General features: G+C 36.6%; 1 protein-coding gene across 4 annotated transcripts in view; it reads right to left on the bottom strand.

Annotated features, from left to right (window-relative positions):
* Positions 1 to 2182: 2182 nt before the first annotated feature.
* LOC139598918 (zinc finger RNA-binding protein-like) overlaps positions 2183 to 25435 on the bottom strand; it is a 77564-nt gene continuing 54311 nt past the window's right edge. For 2 of the 4 annotated variants that reach the window (XM_071445852.1, XM_071445853.1), the window contains exons 10-20: positions 25081 to 25200; positions 23971 to 24116; positions 23426 to 23588; positions 21020 to 21225; positions 20624 to 20774; positions 19035 to 19176; positions 12820 to 12917; positions 11932 to 12027; positions 6710 to 6821; positions 6503 to 6600; positions 2183 to 4886 (exon numbers count right to left, since the gene is read on the bottom strand). In XM_071445852.1, coding sequence (XP_071301953.1) covers positions 4707 to 4886; positions 6503 to 6600; positions 6710 to 6821; positions 11932 to 12027; positions 12820 to 12917; positions 19035 to 19176; positions 20624 to 20774; positions 21020 to 21225; positions 23426 to 23588; positions 23971 to 24116; positions 25081 to 25200 — 1512 coding nt within the window. In that variant the 3' untranslated portion in view covers positions 2183 to 4706. Of the gene's footprint in view, positions 4887 to 6502; positions 6601 to 6709; positions 6822 to 10456; positions 10699 to 11931; positions 12028 to 12819; positions 12918 to 19034; positions 19177 to 20623; positions 20775 to 21019; positions 21226 to 23425; positions 23589 to 23970; positions 24117 to 25080; positions 25201 to 25435 lie in introns of those variants that run through there. The other 2 variants (XR_011682069.1, XR_011682070.1) reach the window with 2 other exon arrangements.

The following is a 25435-nucleotide window of genomic DNA, read 5'->3' as shown; positions in this document are numbered from 1 at the left end:
CTGTAGAAAGTTTTTTATTTACTCTTGGTCAGCTATTCAAGTCTGAAATCTTGGATTTTTAAATATAGAAAACTTCAAAAATTCATAGAGGTTTCTTGATACCATTCTATGGGGTTTTTTGAATTTAGGATATTAACCTCAAATAGAATTAATGTAGAATATATGCATAAATATTTAAGCTAGGCTAAGCCTCTAAAAGCTTATAGGACTTAAACTATCCTGGCTTCAGAATAAATATTAGTTGCTCTGGTTTTTGTCCTGGTTTAGGGCAAAGCATTCTTTAGCACAAAAAATGAATAATATTAAACAATAAAACCTTTCGCTGCTTCGAAGAGATGACAAACTCAGAAAGTCCCCTTTGTGGGCTGTAGCTTGGCTCACTCAGTCTCTTATCAGTCCCTCTGGTGCTAGAAAAATGCTGTGGCCCAGGCCAGGCCCCAGCGGGCCACAGATGTGAGCTGCCAGTGCGCTTCTGGGTTTTCAGTCCAGAGCAGGTTCAAACAGTTCCAAGAAAAAAAAAAAACAACAACAACCCACAGTCCAGGGAACTTCTCTGCCTCAGCTAGCTAAAAACTAACTAAAAAGCAAAGGAGAGCTCTGTCCTGCTGTCTGTCCATGCTGCAGACAACACAGTCCAGAAGGAATGTGGAGGAGTGAGTGCAGTTTCTGATAACAAACTCCGCGATTCTGCTCTCCCCTCTTCGCTCTCGGAACCAGTCTTAAAGGTGCAAAACTTATTTCTGGGCTAAAGAGATGAATGGGGATACAAGCATCATAAAGTCACCCCAGGACAAAATAGTTTAGGAAAACATACCTATTAAGGACTACAACCCTTAATGAGGAACTTTGCTAATTCAGACATGCTAAGGCTAGATTAAGTGGGAAAGTGTGCACCGTACAGGTTAAAAATCCCCATCAATAGCTGCCAAACAGGTATCCATGAAAACCAATGAACTTTACCCTGTTAGGAACTTTACACATGCCACATATTTTTAGGGAAGCAGTTCTTAAAATGTAAACTCTAACCTAACAGAACACAGTTCAATAACTTCAAATTTTCTCAGTACTAGGAATATATGGAATATATATACCTGTGGATAAGAGGCCTTTTTCAACCTTAATGATTATATGATTTGCAGGTTTTCATAAATTTAAATGAGAAAATGGAACAAAACTGGAGAACACAAATCAACAGATATTAACAAAATTAAGCCTGATTTTTATTTGGATGTAAATCAAAACCACTGTGATAACACTGTTGATGACACTCCTTAATTTTTTTTCCTCCTCAAAAGATTAGGTGTCTCTTTCATTTTAAAAAGGCTGAGAAATATCACAGTACAGGAAAAGAGAACTCTTGAGAAGATTTATAAAAGTATCTCTCAGAAGAAATCTAATTTGCTAGCCTTTTTTGCCTAGGAAAGCTCTTTGGCTTACATCTTTCAGAGGAAAAAAAAAAAAACACCCAGAAGGAAAACATGTTCTGGCTGAATCTATCACTGTACTTTGTAAACCTATGATGTAAGTAGGAAAAAACAACAGATTGCAAATTATGCCTCCCAATTTCTTTTTTTTCCCCCTTCTCTATTACTAGTGGTATGCTGATAAAATCTGTTTGGGTAGTGCAAACGGGTCTTGTTTAATAAATAAATGAATTTGGCATTGTGTGAATTCTTCAGAGACCCATCATCACCAGATATTCATCAAACAACAAGAATGTTAAATATACATGAAAATTGCTGTAGGAATATTTAAAGTTGATTTCAACTCTCAGAAAGTTGCTAGGTACAATTTTAAGTAAATTTTAAATCACTTCTGAGTAGTGAAATAGGTCTAAAAATAGAAGCAGCAAATGAATCCATCACATTCAATAGCTCCATAAGGTTAACAATTCATATAGAATTCTATAATAGGGTAAGATGTTGATGGAATGATGGAACAGACTTGCATTTCTACCAATGCCTCTACAGAAACCCATGTGAAACCACAATACTCACGGACAGCACATACTTAAAAACTAGGCAGACAAAGCTTGAAAATACTTCAAAACAGAACAGCTCTCATTTTACTAAATTGTTCCTCTAAAGTGAACACTGAGGGGAAAATTCTTGCTGTGTACATTTCTTTTTTGTATATTATGACTATAGTGTCTGGCACTTTGAGATTTAACACACAGCATTGCTGAATAAGAAAGGCAAACTGTTTATTAGCGAACCAATAGCATTATCAAAACATAGGGTATTAAAATGGCTATTTGCTTGTAAATTGCTTACTTGGTCTTAACTTTATCTTCCTAAGCACACAATGTAATATTTAAAAACAAAGTTCACGCTGTACTTTTTAAAACCTTGTTTTTCCATTATTCTTAGCTTAACAGGAGTCAGAAGTTACATAGTTAAAATAGCCCATTAAAATGGGCAAGTAAAACAGAAATAAACTGCAAATTCACTCTTCACCACACAGTGCAAAAATCATAGTCACAGCTTCATATTTAATGTGGAATTATTTTAAGTATACAACAGTTCAAAAGACCCAGAAACTGCTTAAGAGTTGAAAGCCAGTAGAACAAAACCACAGGAAATCCAAAATACATCTTTGACCTTTTTAATCCTAAATTTTAGGGTTAATCACATGCCCAAATAAATGTTTGTTTTATGGAGAAAGAAACTTTGGTATGGAGTTGAACTAGCCACATGAATAGCACCTGTAGCTTTCAAAATAAACAGTAATGGCTTATTAGACACCATGGCAGCAAGATAGCCCTTGTAAAAAAACCAATCAACCAACCAACCAAAAAAACCCAAACAACCAATACCCACCAACTAAGACCAAGCACATGCTTGGAGGCACACATCAAGGCTAGACAAAAGAAACTAGCATAATCCTTTTTTAAAGTAATTTTAAAGCATGCATTAATTATTGTATTTCTGATGATGAAAGTGGTAAGAAATCTTTCCTACAATGAGAAAACCTTCCTTTTAATTTGATAACCACTAATAACCACTCATTTTAAAACTGCACTGTAATGCTTGAAGAATGTTATTAATATATTTCCTTAAGATTCTCTCAATTTTTCTAAAATACTGTATATTTCTATTTGACAGGCCCATGCTGTTAGCAGTAAGCATTGCAAACAAAAACACCCCCCCATCCTACTCCAAGAGGCATTTATTAAAAAGGTCAAAGATAAATTCAACCTCAAAATGGAACAAAAAGATTTTTTAATTGTACCAGAAATAACAAATGATCTTTGTAATGTGTGATACACTCCTACAGCCATCAATAGTTACCAGAATGTTAGTCTATGTTTATCTGCGAGTTTTATGGGTTTGCAAAAAGCATAATACACACTGAACAGAATGAGGGAAACTTCAGTTTCAAGTGTATAATGAATTTTAGTAATTTAATAAATTTTAGCTTTTAGTTGTATATTCCACAGTAGTGCTGTGACAACAAATCACACCTGTCTACCAGATCATACATCAACAGTATAGTGTAACATTACTACACCACTGCTATACTTAGCTTTTTGAAAGAGACATATGCGTACATCAAACAATTTTCAGGGTTACTTTTTTCCTTTAATAATGTTCACTTTTTCAATTATGCTTCACTTTTTAAAATTTGAATTATTGAAAAAAAAATCACTGAGAGTTTATACAGAAATAGCTATAAGGAATACCCTTACAGGCACTGATATGACAAACGTTTATTTTAAGGGCTGAGAGGCATTAATATCAACAAAGTGGACTGAAAAGAATTACTAACTTTGTCTAAATGGGAAATGCCTGCTTCTGTTTGTATGATGAAAAAGGAAATTCAGAAAGTTATATTTTGACCTTGCTATGTCACAAAGTCAATCGTAGAAAGACCTACGCATTTAATCTAAAATGATAGTTTTAAAAGCCCTTATATTAAAAAAACCCCAAAACATCATGCAAAACTTTGATCAATTATGCAGCTGCTTTAAAACTGTTGTAAGACCATACTCTATATATTAGCTTTTATACTGCTAATACACAACTAACAGCAAAGTTGATTAGATTAACAAATATTTATATTGATATCACACTATATCACACTTTATATCACACTAAAGAGACAAATGCCAAAATATTGGCAAAAACATTTCATTTTGAGCACTCAAATGGCAGGATAATTATGTGTTGCAACCCCTTCACATTTAGGAAAACAAGAGCAAAAACATAATCCTGCAGTCTGACTTTACAAAATGAAGTTCTGTAAAATATTAATTGGGAGGGTAACAGTTTATGCTAACACAATGTAACATGTACAACTAGTGTGAAAGGCAAAGAAAAAACCTTCCAAATAAAAAAAAAATAATCAAAATACACACAGGAACAGAAGCACAAACACTGAATTAAATACAGTTAAGATAAAACAATGCACATGAGAGAGAAACGGAGACTAAAGGTAGCAACACATTTAAAGAAAATGTAATGAGGAAAAACCACTATTTTTTCCAATGACAGTTTCCATTTGCAGTCTTCCCATTCATAATCTGTCTGATACAGTATATCATTAAAATATTCACAATCTCACAGAAGAGCTATATTTTTCTCTTCCAAATCTAATTACTAAGTTGTTTTTGGGTATTTTAAACATACATTGTTATGTCTATTTAAAAGCAAGGCAACAAATGGACTTTTTATCACCTTCAATCTTAGCACTAATGACAAATGTTTTTAAAAGTTATCATAATCTTTTTTGTCTTTTTTTCCCTCTGCTTCAAATCCATCAACCCCATCACTGTCCCTTCTTCTTTTACGATTATTATGAATACTGAAGCGTTGATTCATCTGTGGTAATGGATCCATTCCTAAAACTTTGTGTATTTGACGGAATGCAAGGAGTCTCAGCGCAAACTAGAAAAAGGATAGAAAGAAGATATTTCTGTTAGAAACAAATGTCAATTTAAAATACTTTATCAAACAATTAATGAAGAACATTAGTGGTATATGATATTATCCTTAGCTCTTATTATCCTCTCTTCCTTTCCCCAACAAAGTCAACACAATAAAATGTGTATGTCCCATTTGCTGCTTCGATACAAAATACAACATATTAACTTAAAAATAATATACATGTGTTTTAGCTGCTGGACTTGCATTGAAGCAGCCAAGGCTTGTCATGTGCCCCAATATGCATTAGCGATCTTCAGCAAAAGGATTGAATTAAGAGGTAGGGGCAGAAAACTCTTAAGCTGCAAGCATGAATAGCCAATACTGTAAGTAGATACAATAAATATTTAAAATTTAAGCTTTCACAGATTTCTTGGAGTGACTTTATGATGCTGCACGCAGTTTATCTGCAGAAGCTTCACTTTACTCCCCCAGAATTCCTCTCTCTCACAGTCTGTGCTGCCTAGCTCAGACTGCAGGAGACAGATAAGAGCTCAGTGCTCTCAGAGTTCTCAGCTTTTGCAGAGAGAGAGAGAGAATGAGTTTTTCTTTGCTTTTTTTTCACTGGTTTTCCTTGTTAGCTAAGGCAAGAAAGGTTTTCCCTGAACTGTGACTTCTTCTAGGACTGTTCAGCTTCTCTCCAATCCAGGACATCAGGAGAATCACCCGGGGGCCCCCCAAGCTGAATGCCAGGCCTGGCATGCTGGGCCCAAGCCCCAGAGAGACTGAGCCACATCCACAGAAGGACTCTGAATTTGCCATCTCTTCAGAACAGCGAGAGGTTCCATTGTTTATATTACTTTTTTGTTTTCATGCTTGTGAGTACTTTTCTTGTTAAATAAACAGTTTTTTCCACTTCTCTCCAAGGAGATTTTTTTCTCCCGAACTGGTTAGGGGAGGGGCTGCTGAAATTTGCTTTCTAGAGGAGACCCCTTTGGAGGTTTCCTCCAAAAATTTGACCTAAACCAGGACAATTTATAAAATATTAAATGCCGGTGCAATTTTAAATCTAATAACATACTACTGTAGAGTAAGCATCTTTACAGAGATTATATATATGTAGATGGGAGTGCTTCAAACTTTTCTGGAAAATTTGTTAATTTTAGTACAAAAATGAACACTATAATACATTCTCTGATGTGACATTTTTATTGCCTAGCTTAAGACTGATCATTTGAAAGACTGGACTACATTCTAAGAAAAGAAAATTCATGTCCATCATATAGTTTCATTAATAAAAACACCAAAAAACCCCCAAATCAACCAACCACCCCCACAAAAAAACTATCCATCAAATTTAGTTACTTAAAACACTTTTCTGTTATGTGGGGACATGGCTTAGAGACAGACACACGACACAACACACCAATCATCATCAGCAAACAGCCCTGAGTTTAATATGGCTGCCCTTTTTATAGGGGCTTTGAATCTCCAAGGCCCAGATAGCTGATTGGATGGGACTGCTCTCTGCCCAGCTCTCTGGCCAGTGGTTTGCTTGTGGTTAAGCTTGAACAGGGTTGGCTGAAGGTCCCCTGTATAGGTTTGAATCCAATTTATCATACTGTGACACTTTTCCTTACCTGTGCACTTGAAGTAATATCCTCTCGTTGCTGATCTGTCATTACAGCAAGTGTATCAAAAGGATCTTTCTCACAAGGGTCCAGAAGGCCAGGACCACCTAAAACAGTTAGGCTAATTAGTAGCACATCTCCATCTTATTTCAATAAAGATTACAGATTTTACATACTTAAACATAAGTATACAGACACTAATCAACTGCAACTTGCCTTTAAGGATTATTCCTGAAGATATACACTCAAAAACTCTTCTTAGTGCATCCCCAGGACTCTGTGGTCCAGTAGCACTGCTAATTGCTTTTTCCACAAGTAACTCCATAGCCTAAAAGAACAATAAGAAAATCCAGACAATTTAGAAGACTGATTTAAAAATAATCTACTACTGTTGTTCAGTATAGAACTTTTAAAACTGAAATTTTGAAGGATATTACACATCACAGAACACTTTCAGTTAAAATTTTAAAAATCAGATGTTTGTTAACAATTAATAAAAAGAAAGCTACTGTAAGATTAACATTGAGTGTTGAGTACCGATATGCTGCTTCTCATGACAAATTGTCCAAAGATTTTCTTAGAAATTTATACAGTAGTAGCCTCTTTGGAGAACTTGTCCAGTCATTTTTTGAGAGCATGAAACGTGGTAGGTCACTGGAATCTCTTAGCCATGTGAATAAACAGCACACAATATTGAAACAGAGTGGAAATTTACCAGGGTGGAAATCCATTTTGGATTTAGGTGAAATGTGCTGTTTAAAAAAAAACCTGCCTCAGCTGAAGGAAAAATGTGAGAGAGATAAGAGAGACCCCTTGAACTTTGAAACAGACGAAAACCAAAGCTGAGGCTGCAGGAGACAGGGCAAGGTGACCCAGGAGTTCTTTCTGTATTTTCTGATAAAAAACTAGCTGCAAGTGTAACGGGAAACCAGTAAAATGAATATGTATGAAACTATTGTGAAATTCTATGCATATGTACCAGTAAGGGGGATAAAAACGGATCGGGAGTTCTCAGGGGTGCGCATGTCCTTTATGGGGAACGATCCCCACATGCATCCAGCGCTGTAATAAACATACCGGCTTTACAACTTTTACAAGTTGTGGAGTATTTTTCCTTCCACAAATCAGTATGAAATTATGAATTTGATTCATCTCATGAAATTAACAGGATGCTACAGAGAAATTTTTTTTCTACAAGAATACGGGAACTTAAAGTATCCAAAATTTAATGACCTTTTAACATTTAAATGGTTACTAGTTCTTCAGTTTTGCAAAACTGAAGTTCACTGCAATTTTTGTTTTTTGGGTATACGCTAACACTTACTTAGATGTTAAACAAGTGTAAAAAAAACCTTGATGATAAACAGGTTTTCTAAAATTTACACCTTTTTTTCTGTGAATGTTTCCATTGTTTGCCTTTATTAGACACCATTAAAAAAAAACCAAAACTATAAAAGTTTATGGTTATTTTTGCAAAGTAAGCAATAAATGGATGTTTCAATACCACCTCCTTGGCAAGTTTTATTTTCAAACAATATGTCTCTCTTGGTTTTTGGTGGGATTTCTGGGAGTTTGGTTTTTTTTTGGTTCCTCTCCCAAGTTACAATTGCTCTAATGTTGCCTTCTATTTCTACTTTCCAAGAATAAATGTCCATTCTAATGCATGCAAGTAACTACAGGCAGTGCTGATTACAATTACTCCCTAAGGGTGCCTATTCCTTTCTATTTTAGCTCAATTTAACTGACAAATTTCAATTCTTGAGCATGGTATTTTAGTACTTAGACTGTATCACTCAGGGTCAAGCTTTTGAGTTTTTGCAACAATTTAGTTGTTTCCAAGTATGAAGCAAAATACAGCAGGAAAGAAAAAAAAGCAGATCACATCATTTATTCAAGTCTAGGTCTTTTGGATCCTCATACAATACACTAAAGTCTTCAATTTCATCATAGGAAAATGTGAATTATGATGCCCCAGTGTTTATGTGCACAAACGGCTAGATTTCAAGTTTGGAAAATAAAAATAAATTTTGAATATTGTTTCCTTCTAACTTGTAGGAACTTGACACAATTCATCTAATTTAGTTTTTATTTCTAGCTATATAAAGAGACTGATACTAATGTGTGTTTAGATTTCCTAATATTTTCTATTATTAAAACTACTTAGGCTCTTTCTGAAATGCTGTGGCATCTCTGGCTTGTAACAGGCTTCTAGCATAAAGGTCAGGAGAAGTTCTGCGTCTAGAAAAATATATTTCTTCAATCTACAAAATTTTATCTGTAACTGTAAGAAATCATATATATTTTAAATGTCTTTTTTTTTTGTCAGTAGGACTTTGCCAACAAGCCAAAAGAACAACTGAATACACAAATTTCAATGGTGATTCGTGGCACTGGCAATGCATCAGGTACCAAGAGTGTTACTGAACAAGTTAAATTTCTTTAATAAGAAGTCTATGCAGCACTGGGGGTAGATGTTGGAACATTCTTTTAACTTTAGCACAATTAGTGTATGATCCCTGTATTTGTGGTTAATGTTTACTTTTGTACCATACAGTGCTTATGCAAATACCAGAGATGATTGTGGCCTTGTGTTAACTCCCTATATCTGTGACTAATAAGTCTTCTGCCAGCTAATGCATCCTTGTTTACTTCTATCAGTGATTAATATGTATTAGCTTATATCTTAGTTTTGAGAACAAGGATTGTGTGTCAGAGCAAAGAATGATAAGTGAAGTACATTATGACCTGATGACATACTTGAGATACTCTGAAAGAGAAAAGATTCATCAGAAGATCTAGAACCATATCCAAACAAGTCCATGGAAATAATTAGCATATATGCATGTATTCAGGAAATATGATGAATATGCATTAGTTTCAGGAATATAACCTGGTCTGTTAGGTTGCTGCTCATGCAGGCTTTGAGAAGAATCCCCCATGTATCCAGCACTGCTAATAAAGTAATGTTGGCTTTCTAACCTAGCAAATTGGTTGGAGAGTTTATTTCCCATTTTTTGGAGACAAGAGCAAGACAGGAAACACTTTTAGAGAGAACTGAGACACCTAGGCCTGAAATCTCTCATGAAATCCTCATAGGCAAACTCAGGAAGTATGGATTGAATAAGTGGACAGTGAGGTGTATTGAGAACTGGCTGAACGGCAGATCCCAGAGGGTTGTGATCAGTGGCACAGGGTCTAGTTGGAGGACTGTCACTAGTGGTGCTTTCCAAGGTTCTATACTGTGTCCAGTATTGTTTAATGTTTTCATCAATGACTTGGACAAAGGGGCAGATGCCTCCTCAGCAAGTGTGCTGATGGCACAAAGCTGGGAGGAGTGGCCAATACCCCAGGGTGCTGTGCTGCTCTTTAGAAGGACCTCGACAGATTAGAGAGATGAACAGAGAGGAACTACCTAAAATTCAACAAAGGCAAGTGCAGGGTCCTGCATCTGTGGAGGAATAACCCCCAGGCACCAGTACAGGCTGGGGGTGACCTGCTGGAAAGCAGCTCTGCAGAGAAGGACCTGGGGGTCCTGGTGGACAAGTTGCCCATGAGCCAGCAGTGACCTTGTGGCCAAGAAGGCCAATGGCATGCTGGGGTGCATTGGGAAGAGTGTTGCCAGAAGGTTGAGGAAGGTGATCCTGCCCTTCTGCTCACCCCTGGTGTGCTGGAGTGCTGTGTCCAGTTCTGGGGTCCTCAGTACAAGAGAGACATGGAGCTCCTGGAGCAGGTCCAGCAGAGGGCTATGAAGTTGATCAAGGATCTAGAGTATGTCTCTTAAGAGGAAAAGCTGAGGGAACTGGGCCTGTTCAGCCTTGAGAAGAGGCAACTGAGAGGGGACCTCATCAATGTCTGTAAGTACCTAAAGGGTGAGTGTCAGAGGATAGAGACAGGCTCTTCTTGGTGATGCCAACCAATAGAACAAGAAGCAATGTGCAGAAACTGATGCACAGGAAGTTCCACCTGAATATAAGGAAGAACTTCTTTATTCTGTGAGTGACCATGCACTGGAACAGGTTACCCAGAGAGGTTGTGTAGTCTCCCTCACTGGAGATAGTCCAGATCCATCTGGATGCAGTCCTGTGCCATGTGCTCTGAGATGACCCTGCTGAAGCAGGGAGGCTGAACCAGATGACCCACTGTGGTCCCTTCCAACTTTACCCATTCTGTGATTCTGTGACACATCGCTTCATTTCTGGCTGCGCCTTAGAACAGATATTATGAGAAATAAGAAACAACATTCCTTGTTCTTCATCTATGTGCCTGCTGTGTGTTGCAATATTTTAAAGGATGCTTTTCTAAAAGTATGTCTGGGTTTATTCTTTGGCTACTTAGTAAGCAATATTGAGGGTACTTACATACTTCCGAGCTTCTGTAAAACTATATTTGTACAGTATATCTTTCATGAAGTATAGCAGAGAAACTGGATTTTTTTTTTAACTTTAAATATTTTAAAAAGCAGAAATAATTGCTCCACATTTTTTCTGGTCAGCAAGCTTATTACAATTGTAAAACATTTCTCATTGAAATAATGCCAACTATTATAACTGTCTTGACAATGTTAGCACTCTTCCTGCCAAAACTGAAAAGTCTACATTAGGAAGCAGCACAGTGCAACAGGATTTGGTCTATGAAACAAAAAAGTCAAAGTTGCATTTACCTCCACATATATACGCTTTGGAGATTTTGGTTCAGACTAACTTTGTGCAGTCCACAGATTGAACATTTATTAATATTTGGAACACAAGTTGCACTCCTGGAGAGCATAACTTAAGATAGTCAATGTAAAAGAATGCTCCAAAACCACTCAGCTGCAACAATTGAGATAGGTAACCAGTTACAACCTAGAGAGCTGTGTCTAAGTGACACTGATTAAAATGCCGATGGTTACACATCCACAGACTAGTACTGTGGTATTTCATCTTGCAGAAACAACATATTAATGATTGCAGGAATTGCTGTGAATGATTCTTTCAAGCAGCTTTTCTGTTATCACAGAGCTATCTGGGCACAGCTGGCATTATTTTCTACCAGTTTCAGTAAAGTCCAAGCAATTCAGAGCAGGTTGTAAGTAAAAAATAGATTCTTTGATATAGAGTAAAGGAAAAAAATGCTAAAATATAAAATAAGAATGCTACTCTCAAAGAATTCCAAAAACAACAAGAAAATTCCTTTTGAAAAAACGTTTTCAGCTCCACATGGCAAAACCACAGAAAATTAAAATTTTAGAGGTAATCTGGATCATTTGTTGGGGAAAACCAAAAAATCAACCAACCAACCAACCAACCAACCAACAAACTGCCCAAGCAAAACCCTACATTACTCCTTTTAAAAACCTAAATTTTAAAACTGTAGTAACACATTCCCATGCTTTATTTGCAGTGGATTAAAAAAAACCCAATGTGCATTAAAAACTCATTCAAAAGAACATTACTCACCCAGCTTGGAAAATCAGACCAAGTTGGAACCCGCTGACAGAGGTCACGAAGAATACGTATGATAACCACACAGGACTGCAGACCATTAGCTCTAGCCTTGAGAACAATACAAAATTAAATTAATCCCAGCAGATACAGCAAATAGGACTTGTTGAAAGACTAAAACACCGCTGTTCAATGGAAGCTCAGATACAAGACCAAAACAAATCATTCTACAACTTTATTCTAAGAGCTGCCATTTACAGCAGTATTTTATACAGGGTTAGTAATTTCAGGTGATAGAAGTCAAAGTGCACAGGTTATACAAGAAAAACATTTCTTGATCCCCTATACACTTTGACCTATGTTCACCTGCAACAATAAATACAGTATTTTTCTATATTAGAAATAAAGATCTAAGAAATAGGTATAGAGATGGAAAGGTGAAGGGAATCTGTTTGGTTTCTTTATTGTGCCTTTGCCAGAATGCAAAGTCACTAAACCAAACAGTTGCTTCTTGCCTTTCGTTCCCTACACTTAAAGAAATAGGAAAAGTCTTAAATCTAAACACAAAGCTTTAAACACATATTTCATTATTTAAAACAAAGTTACTCTGCAGCCTTATGGAACATATAACAAATATACAACATATGATCACCCCAAGTGAATCAAGCTTTCCACATTGCTTTCTTGATGACCAGAAAAAGAAAAAAAAGGTCAAATGAACAATAACTGCATACAGCAGTTCCTCCCTACTCAACCTTCTACACTTAAATTCAGGGACCAGAAAAATATTAAGTATTATTAGCATGAACAACACTGAGTGTTTTCACCCAGTTAGACATTTATATTACAACTGAACTAATCTCTCATAAGGCTACAAGAAGAAAATAAAATTATGTTCCGAACCTGGAACCACTTAGCGTGGCGTAGAGCAGCCAGAGCGTCAAGGCATTTTTGCCTGTCCAAGACGTCCGGTGGGTCTTTCACCATACCCGAGGTTACATCTAAAATGGATTGAATTGGCAAAATGCAGTGAGGAATGGGTGTTTGACCATTTAAAGTAGCTTCAATGTCACACATGCCATTTAAAGTTTGAACCCATGAACAACAAATGCAATTGTTCAATAAAAGTCATTCAATTAGTATTAGGGCATTAACCCAGTATGAAGATTGTAGAATCATATTAAACTTTAGCTGTCACGTTATTTTCAAATGCATTGCAGATTATGCAAAACAGTACTTCTTTCTTTAAGCTAACACTGGAAAAACATATGTACCCTAAAATTGAATAGGAAAGGAAAAAATTAATGGACACAGTGCACCAACACAGAGACCACAAGACAGAAGGAACACTAAAAATCCACTTTAACAAAGTAGAAATATTCACACTTAGTTTCATGGAAATTTTAATGGTCACATGCTATTTGGGACTTACTCTTTTTAAGAAAAGCTAAGTATATTAAAAACAAAAAAACTTAAAATCACTAGATATTTTGTAATGTTATTTTTATCATACTTTAAACTTGAAATGAAAATTATTATGCATTTTAAAAAACTGACTAAAGGAATGTGAAATCTCTTCAGTTTTAAGAGTTCCATTACTTTTAAATATCCTTTCTTACTCATATAAATTCCTCATCCATGATATATGCGCTCCAATATCATTCAGGATGCAAGGAAGGATCTGAATAGGGACTGCTTTACTCATGATTCATCAAGAAAAAGAAAAGCCAAGAAAGAAAAAAACAAAGCAGACTATCTGAAAGAAGGGCCAGAAGGAGAATCTGGGGAACTACAGGCCTGTCAGCCTGACCTTGGTACCACAGAATGTCATGGAGCAGATCATCTTGAGTGTCATCATGTGGCATATACAGGACAACCAGGGGATCAGGCCAAGCCAGCATGGGTTTAGGAAAGGCAGGTCCTGCTTAAATGACCTTATCTCCCTCTATGACAGGGTGATCCACTGAGTGGATGAGGGAAAGGCTGGAGATCTTGTCTACCTAGACCTAGTAAAGCCTTTGACACCATTTCCCACAGCATTCTCCTGGAGAAACTGGCTGCTCATGGCTCAGACAGGTGCACATATTGTTGAGTAAAAACCTGTCTGGACAACCAGCCCCAGAGTGGCGGGGAATGGAGTTACATCCATCTGGCGGTCAGTCACTAGTGGGGTTCCCCAAGGCTCAGTACTGGGGCCAGTCCTGTTTAATATCTTTATCAATGATGTGGATGAGGGGATTTAGTGCACCCTCAGTAAGTTTGTAGGTGACACCAAGTTGGGTGGGAGTGTTGATCTGCTCAAGGGTAGGAAGGCTCTGCAGAGGAATCTGGACAGGCTGGATTGATGGGCTGAGGCCAATGGTATGAGGTTCAACAAGGCCAAGTGCCAGGTCCTACACAACAACCCCACACAGCACTACAGGCTGGGGGGAGAATTGGCTGGAAAGTTGCTTGGCAGAAAAGGACCTGGGGCCATAGTTGACAGCGGCTAAACATGAGCCAGCATGTGCCCAGGTGGCCGAGAAGGCCAATGACATCCTGGATTGCATCAGCAATAGTGTGGCCAGCAAGACTAGGGAAGTGACTGTACCTTTGTATTTGGCACTGGTGAGGCCACACCTTGAATCCTGTATTCAGTTTTGGGCCCCTCAAAACAAGACAGACACTGAGGTGCTGGAGCATGTCCAGAGAAGGACAATGGATATAGTGAAAGGTCTAGAGCACAAGTCTTATGAGGAGTGGTTGAGGGAGATGGAGGTGTTTATCCTAGAGAAAAGGAGGCTCAAGAGGGACCTTAGCACTCGCTATAACTACCTGAAAGGAGGTTGTTACAAGGTGGTTGTTGGTTTCTTTTCCCAAGTAACAAACAATAGGACAGGAGGAAATGGCCTCAAGTTGTGCCAAGGGAGGTTTAGATTGGATATTAGGAAAAATTTCTTCAAGGAAAGGGTCGCCAAGCATTGGAAGAGGCTACCCAGGGAAGTGGCTGAGTCACCATCCCTGAAGGGATTTAAAAGAAGTATAGATGTGGCACTAGATGCAGTGGACTTGGCAGCGTTAGTTTAACAGTTGGAGTTGATGATCTTGAAGGGCTTTTCCAACCTAAATGATTCTATGATTCTATTATTCTAAAATATGGTAGATCTTTTATGTTTAAATGTTCGGAAAAGGATTAATTACAAAGCAGATTGCTTTGTTACTAAAATAGAAAAGACCACAAGACCCTTTTGGAAATGGTTTAAATCAATGAAACTGGAACCACTGAACAATATGAAATGGTATCTTCAAGTTACTTTAAAAATTGTCGGGATATAATGTAATGATCACTTTTAAAAGTTTTTTTTTTTTACTAATTATGAAAATGGCTATTGTGACTAGTGACAAAGTATACTGGTAGCATAACTGGTGATACACCAGACAAGATGAAAAAAAAAAGCCTTCACTCAATGGCACTCATTTCACAGGATTTACTCCAGCAAGATATAAAGTTAGGTAACTCTGAGAATAGAAGTTATATATAGTTGCATGAAACATGCCAGCAAGTAGGGATGATGCAGAGAGCTCAGAAACCACCTATTTATACACAAATGCAAAATAAATAGTAGGATACTTTAGAGAGAACTAAAAAGCTATGAATGAACATGGTTCTATAACTTTGCAAAACTTAAATCTGAAGTATTCCATTAAGATTTGGGCATTTTTTTATAGGATAGTCCCATTGCTCTACATGGGGCTAAAAGGGGGAAAATTTCAAAATAAGAACAAACTTAAGAACATAGGTATCTTCTCAAACAGATGTTTAAAATTATGTACTATATATTAAAGTGGAAAGCAGAATAACTGAACCAACAAGGTATTTACACAGCAAATGAAGACATTTAAAGGGGCATTTCATTTAAAACAAAACAAAAATCAAACCAAAACCTATACAAGAGGGGTGCCAGGTAAGATAACTGATGAAACAAGTAAAACTTGGATATAAAAAGACAAGGAGTATATTTAGAGGAAATGCACAGCAGGAAAATAAGAGGCAAAATAAGACTGAGAAATTAAAAATGTGTCTCTTCTGTCCAGTAGCCTAATCAGTCTGTTTTTTACAGTCTTTTTTTAAAGCTACTATTCAAATAGATTATACTGTGCAAACTTTAATCACAATAACTCACTACATAATTTGAAATTCCAATTACTTCTAGCTCCAAAAAATTCAATTTGGAAAACAATTTTACTAAAAAGAATTACAGTTTAGGTGCACAGAAAAGAATCATACACAGTGCTGGAAATGTCAATCTAAAATGTGCTACTACCAGATATCATATTAATATCCTTGAAATTTAAAAAGACTAAGAAGTTGTAAGACACCTAATTGCACTGAGAATATATTGACTGGAAAAAATGTATCAAGGAAACTCTTGTAATACTTAATCTGTAAATTTTTGCATCTGTTTTACATTTTAGGATTAACCCCTTAAATAGTCTTTAAATAAATTCAGATGGCTAACCTACCACCCTGTTGAGCTAAAACAAAACCAGTTGAATTAATTTACAAAACACAAGCACAAATTCTTACCGTATATAACTTAATATAAGGGGTTAATCTTCAGTTAGACATCCTGTGTCCACAATACTTCGTCATTAAAAGTTAACAGGTGTATCAATTTTACTAAGTTTTATTACACAGAATACAATTTACCCAGTCAACTATTTGAAAACTAGTGTGAACACTGCTTAATTCTAGGATAGAGACAAAGACAAAAAGAAAAAAACTCAAAGTAACAGTAGGTCCTAGGACTGTGCGTCCAAACACCTCCTTTGTAAAGTATGGCAGGTGTGACACTGAGCTTTAGAAAACCTTGGTCAAAAATCCTTCCGATGTCTTGGTAGCAACCCCTGACAGGAATCAAGACCCTTTGCTAGAAAGCTTAGGACTGGGGCTGTTAGCTAAGGATAAAAAAATAAAGACACATGTACACATATATAAATATTTTTATAAATATGCACACTTTGTCTGCTGAAGGAAAGAATCCACAACTGGGTTAGAGCCCTTTGAATATATCCGATTTGGTAAACTGTCAAATGCACAATACTGTAAGGAACAGTAGCTATGTGGTTAACAGTTTTATTCCACACTAGTTTTGGTTTGGTTTTTTTTAGCTTTTTATAATGTAATGGGATTATTACACATCAAACATGTTTCTATTCCTCATGCAAGTCTCAGTCTCATCCTTACTTAAACTGCAGGCTAAAAATAAAATAAAAAAAACCCAAAAACTTTAAACCATTCTAAGACACAGAGCATGAGGAGCTGCAGTAAGAAAAAAACCAAACACATACTATTACTCTGCAGCAAAAAAGCAGAAGTCTTCATAATAAGGCCTCCTTTGGTGCAATAATTTGCAATTCAGTCTTCTATTTGCTCTAGCTTCAAAAGTGAACTTTTTATACTGCTCAGCATCTTCAAAAGAAATCTAACTTGATTTTGCTTGCCTAGAGACAGCACTCCAGCAGTGAATAAACTCATTTTAACTCAAGTGTGGGTCAGACAAAAGTACAGATTTGTTTCCTTTAGGTGGCATAAATTTAGGGTTCGATCATAATAATTTGAAATTTGTTTTCTTTTTAGTCTACATAATAGAATTTTAGGCCAGAAAATGGAAATTTAGTATTGTGGCAGGATCAGTATTGCACTTTTTCACAGTATGTTAATAAGCAAACATGGTGTTTAAGGTTAATTTAATTTAATGCTTAATGTACTTTAATAATCAAATATTTTAAAGCATTCTTTATGAGCTTAAATAATACATCGTCTGATTCAGCACAGACAAATTAAAAGTCATGTTACACTTAAGATTTTCAAAAAACGAGTAAACTGGTTAGGTGTGACAGTATATGTACAAAGACTTTATAACTAGGAATAATATGTAAAGCTCAAAAATCATGTACAAGGCACTCTTTAAGACTTCAGAAGTCATCCAAACTAGAGAATGTATCTTGACATTTTTCTTTCTGATTATGTAGGATTACTTTGTTAACACAACTTGCTTACAATGCATTAGTCATAGCTACAGAACATTTACTAATGCAATATAAAAATCTGAAGTAATGTAGAGGGCATGTAATGATGAGATGAAATTTAAAAAGTCTCTGTGGCTTATATAAATACATATATACATGAGCACAAGTATACATACATACAATTTTTTTCAACCTGCATAGGAGAAGTGTTAAGACAGCCTCAGATTTGCTATATGTAGGTTCACTGTCAAACACCAGAACCCTGTTTACCATGATCTCTTCAACTATGAAAATACAGGATTAAAAGGAAACAAAAGTTAGTTTTATCTGACCCAAAAACAAAAGGAACCAATGTACTGTAAACATTAATCATGCTTTTTGGCTTAAAAGCTTTTAAAGCTTGGAAAGCATTACAAAACAGACCGTAAAGCAACATTGCTGGCACCAGAGAAACTGTGAACTTCAGAAATGTAATTTTATTTACAAATTTCACTTTCTGCTGCAGCTGAAATGACAAAGCCATTTCTTATTTTCCTAGTCTGAGTTTGCCAGTTGGATAGAAGACTGGTTGCAATATCAGGAGCTTAAATATATTCAAAAATAACTCCAGGCCAAAAAGCAACCTCAGAGTGCTGGAAAAAAAATTACATCTTCTTTTAAAATTATAAACACTGTTACCATCAAAAATATTATAAAAGTACATTTTCGGTGGTGCTGCTATTTGGAATATGTCAATGATGGTAATACTGATCTAGCTAAAACTTGAAAATGTGATATTTCTTTTAGGGCAGGACAGCATTAGAAAGCCAGTTTATAGCCACTTGTTATAAAATAATTAGTTTTACCTATAATGTTATAAGAGGGGTGAAAAAGAATCAAGTTTGTACCTTTTCCAGAAAGCTGAGGTTGGACTTCAAATTAGAATTTTTAAAAATTAAATGCATCGTATAAGCATTTTTTATAGGAAATTGTTCTCTACCGAGACTGCTTGTTGAAAAACAAGGTTTTGATCAAGTACTTTAGTTATGCCAGCACGTTGCCTTCTAGGGCCTCAATGCTATCTTAAGCAGAATAGATAGAAGTAACATCTTTAACAACTTCCCAACCTCTATCCCTCATGTTCTCCTCCCGAATGACTGGAGATGTCAGTGTGATAGTAACTTGCATTTTGGGTTCCACACATGAATTTAAAATTATTGCTGCTTCTGGGACTGCACACTTGATATCATATTTCTCGGGACTTATTACCTAAATATCAAGAAAAAGAAACTTCTATTAGCATGTGGCCAAGAAAAGTAAAGGGAAGAAAATGGATTTCAACATAGCCGTTTTTAACAGAAAGGCAGAAACGCAATATAATTATATGAAGGAAATACCTGTGTATTCAAAGAAACAACAGTATACACAATTAATACATATATATATGGACTTGCATACTGTTTCCAAATCATTAATGAAAACATACAGCAGCTGCCAAGCGTGCAAATGAGAAAAAAACAACCAAGTGAAATTCATATAAATAAGTAAACTACATAACAAGAACCTTGACAGCATTTGAGATAAATAAAAGCCTCAGTGCCACTTCAAATGCCAGTTGAATGTTTTTCTCATTGGAACACAGGAGCCTTTAAAAAGCACCAAGATGCAGAGGTGGTTCTTCAAGCTTGCAGTTACAAGTTGAGTACTGAGAGTCACATTCTATACTTGGCTATCACAACATCCTCTGATGAGAGCAAAGGACAAGATTAACACTGGGGGAAACAAATAGTAAGAGTAACAAGGTGGTCACTCAGAATTGTTTCTTGTGACTAGATTTAATAACTCTAAATACCCCCCAAAAAAAGCTGTAGGCACCTCTATCGCCTTCTTCCACAAAGTAGAGGGACAAGTGAATTCTCCACAAAGCCAGACCAAGATGTGCAGGTTTAAAGTTTTCTTCTGTTATTTCAAACAAGAGCAAACTCAAGATTATTTTCTAATTATTCTGATCCTGCTAATGCTTCTACCATGCCATGGATTCTGTTGAGCATTTTACCAGACTGCATTGAAGTACTAATGCTGTGAAAAGCATCCTATAGCAATACTAGACAGGCTTTGTTCAGTAGAGAGTACTTGAGCTAAAAACTTTATTCTGTACTTTCATTTATTGGAGAAATACAGTAAATGGTTTATATGAATTTTGCTGAATGGTTTAAGACTACATGTACTTTTTTTTAAGTGCCAATTAAAAAAAAAAACACATACAAGACTTAGTTAACTACTTCTGTGACTTCAAAGCACTGACACATACAAACTGGAAACAAGACAAGTACAAAGAGACTGGCATTAATGGAGAACTTTGACCTTCAGGCAGTGCAAGCTTCCTGTAACACCATACAAATTACATCTATCGCTGCTGGTAACTGGATAATAGTCTTTCTTCTGCTCATTTCTATTCCCCAGTTGAAGGAAATCTCTTAAATGATGATTGAAACTACACTGCTAGCATAAGCACCTAGACACTTGTATGGATGTAATATACAGAAAGCAAAACACACAGCATAGTCCCTGAATTCAGACACAGTCAGAAAATGAAAAGAAACTGTACCTGAGCTATGAAATACAGCACAGTCAGCCCTACAGACATTTGACTTGAGGACAGACTTTTACAGTATTTTTACCAAAATTCAGATCCAAAAATCTAAATATTACTTACTGCAAGTTGTTTGGGAAGACTTTCAGCAATAAAACCAAGTAACATCTTTGAAGGCTTCTCAGCACATAACAAAACAAGATTGACATTTCGGTCTCCACGGAGTAACAAACCTTTAGCCAAAACGCCCACCCGTAAAACTCCTTTCAAAGCTCTGTGAATTATAGTTAAAAGCTGCATTTAAAATACTATAAAAATCATAAAACTAAACATGAAGATAGAAAAATTAAATAAAATAGCAGTATTCCATATATTCTTGAAGCCACAGTGACATATGCCATATTAAAATCCGAAGGGAACAGAATTCCTGAAAGCACTGATAACAGTACAAGGAAAAACATAAAATGGCTTCAGAAAGAAGTAATAAAATTCTTAAAACATAATAAGGAAAAAAAATACCTGTCTTTACTGCTGTCTTTTTTGTCATCTCCCTCTTTGCTCTTGCTTTTTTCATGGTCAGTCATATTGTCAGAAACAAGTTTCAAAGCACGCTCAGTAATAGAGACAATTTTTTGGACTGCTTGAAGTTCCTCCTCTGTTGGATATATAGCTGCATGTTTGGTCATCACATAGCGGTCATCAGAGGAATCAGGGCGGCGTAGAGGCTAAACAGATGAAAAAGCACATTTCTGAAATTTGGGTACACAACAGGTAAAGGCAGGTGACTGTTCTGCTCTCATGAGGCCCCACCTGGAGTACTGAATCCAGCTCTGGCAATCCCAACATAAGAAGGATGTGGACCTACTGGAGCAAGTCCAGAGGAGGCCACCAAGATGATCACAGGGCTGGAGCACCTCTCCTAGGAAGACAGGCTGAGAAAACTGGGGCTGTTCAGCCTGGAGAAGAGAAGGCTCTAGGGAGATCTTAGAGCACCTTCCAGTACCTAAAGGGGGCCTACAAGAGAGCTGGAGAGGAACTTTTTACAAGGGCATGTAGCGAAAGGACAAGGGCTTTAAACTGAAAGAGAATAGGTTTACATTAGATATTAGGAATAAATTCTTTACTGTGAGGGTGGTGAGGCCCTGGAACAGGTTGTCCAGAGAAGTTGTGAATGTGCCATCCCTGGAAGTGTTCAAGCCCAGGTTGGATGTGGCTCTGAGCAACCTGGTCTAGTGGAAGGTGTCCCTGCCCATGGTAGGGGGTTGGAACTAGATGACCTTTAAGGTCCATTCCAAACCAAACTATTCTATAATTCTATTATATACTTTCAAGTTTACAGGTGATGTGTGACCAAAAACCAAACATGGCTAAACAACAGAATATTCAAACCTCAAATTATTGAGATGTAAGGAAACATGAACTGAAGTATCCTTAACAACTTACACTGATCACAATCAATCATATCTGTAAAAAACATGAGATTTATTAAAAAAAAACAAATTGGGAAATCCCAGGATCAAAAGTACCTCCCCAACATAAATATCTATCGTCTTTCTGTTAACTGGGAAATACTTGCATACTGCCGTAAAATAAAGTATCCATGATTGCTTTAATAGAATCACAGAAAAATTCAAATAGAAAGGGACCTCAGGAGGTCCTCTAGTCCAGCCTCCTGTGGAAACCATGGTCATCTATAAGACTATATCATGTTGCTCAGAGCTTCATCCAGTTGATTCTTGAAAACTGCCAAAGAGGGAGCTTCACAACATCTGTGTGGAGAAAAAAAGAAAAAAAAATCCTGTATTCAGTTTGCACTTTTTTTGTCTCATCTTAAGCTGGTATATCTCACTCTCTCACTGTAAAGAGCCTGGCTCCATTATCTTTATAATGCACAGGTATTAGAAGGCTATTACATCCCACTGAAGCTCTCTTCTCCAGCCTGAACAGGCCCAGATCCCTCAAGACTGTCCTCACAGGGCACACTCCAGACCCCTGATCCCAGTAGCCACACCTGCTGTAGTTTATCAGAATCTGTCTTGTACTGGAAAGTCCAAAACTGAATGCAGTATTGCAGTTTGGGTCTCATGCAAGTGGATCACTTCCTTTTATCTACTGGTTATGCCTCTATTAATATCACCATGGATGCTATTAGCCTTGCTTGCTGCCAGGGCACATGGTTGGTTCACATTCAGCTTACTACCATCTGCCAAGAACCCCAGATGCCTTTCAGCAGGGCTGCTATCCAGCCCTTCAGTGCAAGCGGTTATGCCCTCCCAAGTGTAGCATTAGGCATTTGTCCTTGCAGAATTCTATAAAGTTCCTGTTGGTCCATTCTTCCAGTCTGTCTAGGTCATGCTGGATAGCAGCCCTACCCTCAAAGGTATCAACTGTTCTCCTTACTCGAACCAATTCAGTTTCATGTCAGCTGCAAACCTGATGAGCACGAACTCACTCCATCACCTTTCAGATCATTGATGAGGTGCTAATGAGACAAATCCCGGGATAAACACACGCAGCACTGCACTTGTTTACTGACCTCCAGGTAGAGTATGGCCCACCACTAAACCATTATCCTCTGGGACTGATGATCCAACCACTTTTTATCCATACATTTGTCCAAAATTAGATAAATAAAAGTATAATGCAATTAAATAAGAAGTAGTACACAAATCCAGAGTGACTTGTATTTCAGAAGAAACAATATTTGTCTTCAAGGCATCCTTTTGTCATATAAGTGGGCTTATTTTGAAAGCGGTCCAACTATAGAGTTTCATTAGTATTTAATTTTTTCTTCACTTTTCTATATGCTTTATTAAGAAACGCTGGAGACAACTGAAGTAGCACTGAATAATTTATAGTTCTTAACTGTGCCTCTTGGTAAGCATTTTCTTCTTTCTTTTTTTCCCCTCAAGCTAAGAAACTCACGGCTGGTCCTTGGGGCTGAGGAGGCATTCCTGGTCTAACTCCCAGCAGGCCTAGAGATCCTGGAGGACCATGAGGATATCCTCCATCTGGTATTCTGCGACGGTCATCCCAGTGATGCTGCTCTTCCTCCATTCTCCTCCAGTACATGTCCTCTTCATATCGCCTGAAGTACATCAAAATGTCCTCTTTATATAGCAGTTAATACTTCCAAACATTCTAAATAAATTCTTGGATGTTCTCACTAACTCATTTCTAGTAATCAAGAACAAATACCAATGAACTCCAGAGGGTACCTAAAATGAATGGTTATTTTGAAAGCAGGTCTGAATTCATAGTGAATAATTCTAGTGAGTCTACATTTCTCAGAGATTGAACCCAAAACAAAACAAAACAAACCCTGAGGGATAATGACAACTTAATTTAAAACAAGACAGTATAGAGCTCCCAAAACAAGTATTTAAAATAAGTAATTACAGAAGAAGAGTTAGTTTTAGATAATCTGACTGCAACTTTCTCTCATTTGCTGATAAAACAGAATTCATTACCTCATTTCCATCCTCCAGCGTTCTTCCTCTTCTCGCCTTCTCCAGTATTCTTCTTTCTGCATCTGTTTCCTCATCTTCTCTTCTTGAATTTTTCTTGCTCGAATACTGGGCTTTACTTCTACTTGTAAATCTGGGTTTACTTTTTTCTAGTTCAGAAAAATAACAAATGAAATGTTGGTTTGCCTCTTATCATCTCAAGGTTATGGAGTTCTTCTGACATGTTTAGCACACACTACTGGTCTATGATAAAATCAAGGGGAGTAAAATGCAGTTTTAGAACCGCACTGAACAAACAGATGAAGAAAAATCTGTATCTGGTATTTTAAAGGAAAGAAACAGCAATGTACTACATATAGCATGAATTCCTTTTTCAGCTATGTGAGAACAAAACTATCTAAAATTAAAATGCTACATGAAATACTAAGTAATTTGCTGTTCATTATGTAGCAGGATGATTACAATACAGACTGAAAAAAAACCATTTCATCTTAACTATAGTGTGCTTCCTGATGCCCTGTTCCTGAAGGGTCCCTCATACTGGAGCATAATCATAAGACACTAAATACATTTTTCTGGCAATTTTTTCCTCTTCTTTCATCCCTTTCATGATTATGCAGTCCCATTGTATCTCCTGTGACCACAGTAAATTCTTTTTATATAATCTTAATAATAATGAAAATGCACACCATGTATCACTATAGGTGTCTCGCCATTCATGACTAAAATGTCTGCAAATACTTGTTTCTCAAATGTCTCCATAAGGGGTTTATGTGGTTTATCCTGCCCAAAACATTGACCCTTTGAAATTTACGGTAAGCAACAAAGCACCTACTATTGCTTGCACACACTGTACAATATTTTAATGTTGGAAAAAAAATGCCTGAAAGCAATGTTCAAAATGTTTAAAGCAACACCCAAACCAAAATGCAGTTTCAGTCTGCATTACAACTTTAAAGACTATACTCCCTCAGAAATATATTTCTCTAGCTTTTTTTATATGCTGTTTAGTCAGAGCACCTACTTCTGACTAGTCTTTAAATATAAGAACATGTAATCAGTCAGCTGACATCTGGTAGACTTCCAGATAAAAGTATTAGCATTTTTACCAACCTTATACTGAAGTCTGTGCCGCCTCCCTTTTAAGTGCATCTCTTTGGCATTAGGATCATTAAAACTGCATTCACAAAGTTTACAGTGAAAGCGGATCACCTTTCCTTCATCATTTCTTACCTGGAAAATAAAAGTTATAAAACACATTTACTTTTTTTTTTAACAAAAGCAGATTTAAAAATTAATCAAATTCAGTGACACTGGATAATGTCTACCCATCTCAAAACATGCTAAAAACTTCACAGAGGAACTGAAAAAAGGCAAAATAGAACTTTCAATTCTGACAGACACGCCATGGTGTTTGGTAAGGAACAAAGTTCTTCAACAGCTTTAAACTTGAGCCCGAACATAATGA

Source organism: Agelaius tricolor, unplaced genomic scaffold (assembly GCF_023055355.1).
Source record: "Agelaius tricolor isolate 1412-34295 unplaced genomic scaffold, bAgeTri1.0.p SCAF_21, whole genome shotgun sequence".
NCBI classification, from domain to species: Eukaryota; Metazoa; Chordata; class Aves; order Passeriformes; family Icteridae; genus Agelaius; species Agelaius tricolor.
The sequence above is the reverse complement of the archived record's forward strand: the minus strand, read 5'-3'. Positions and strand labels throughout refer to the sequence as shown.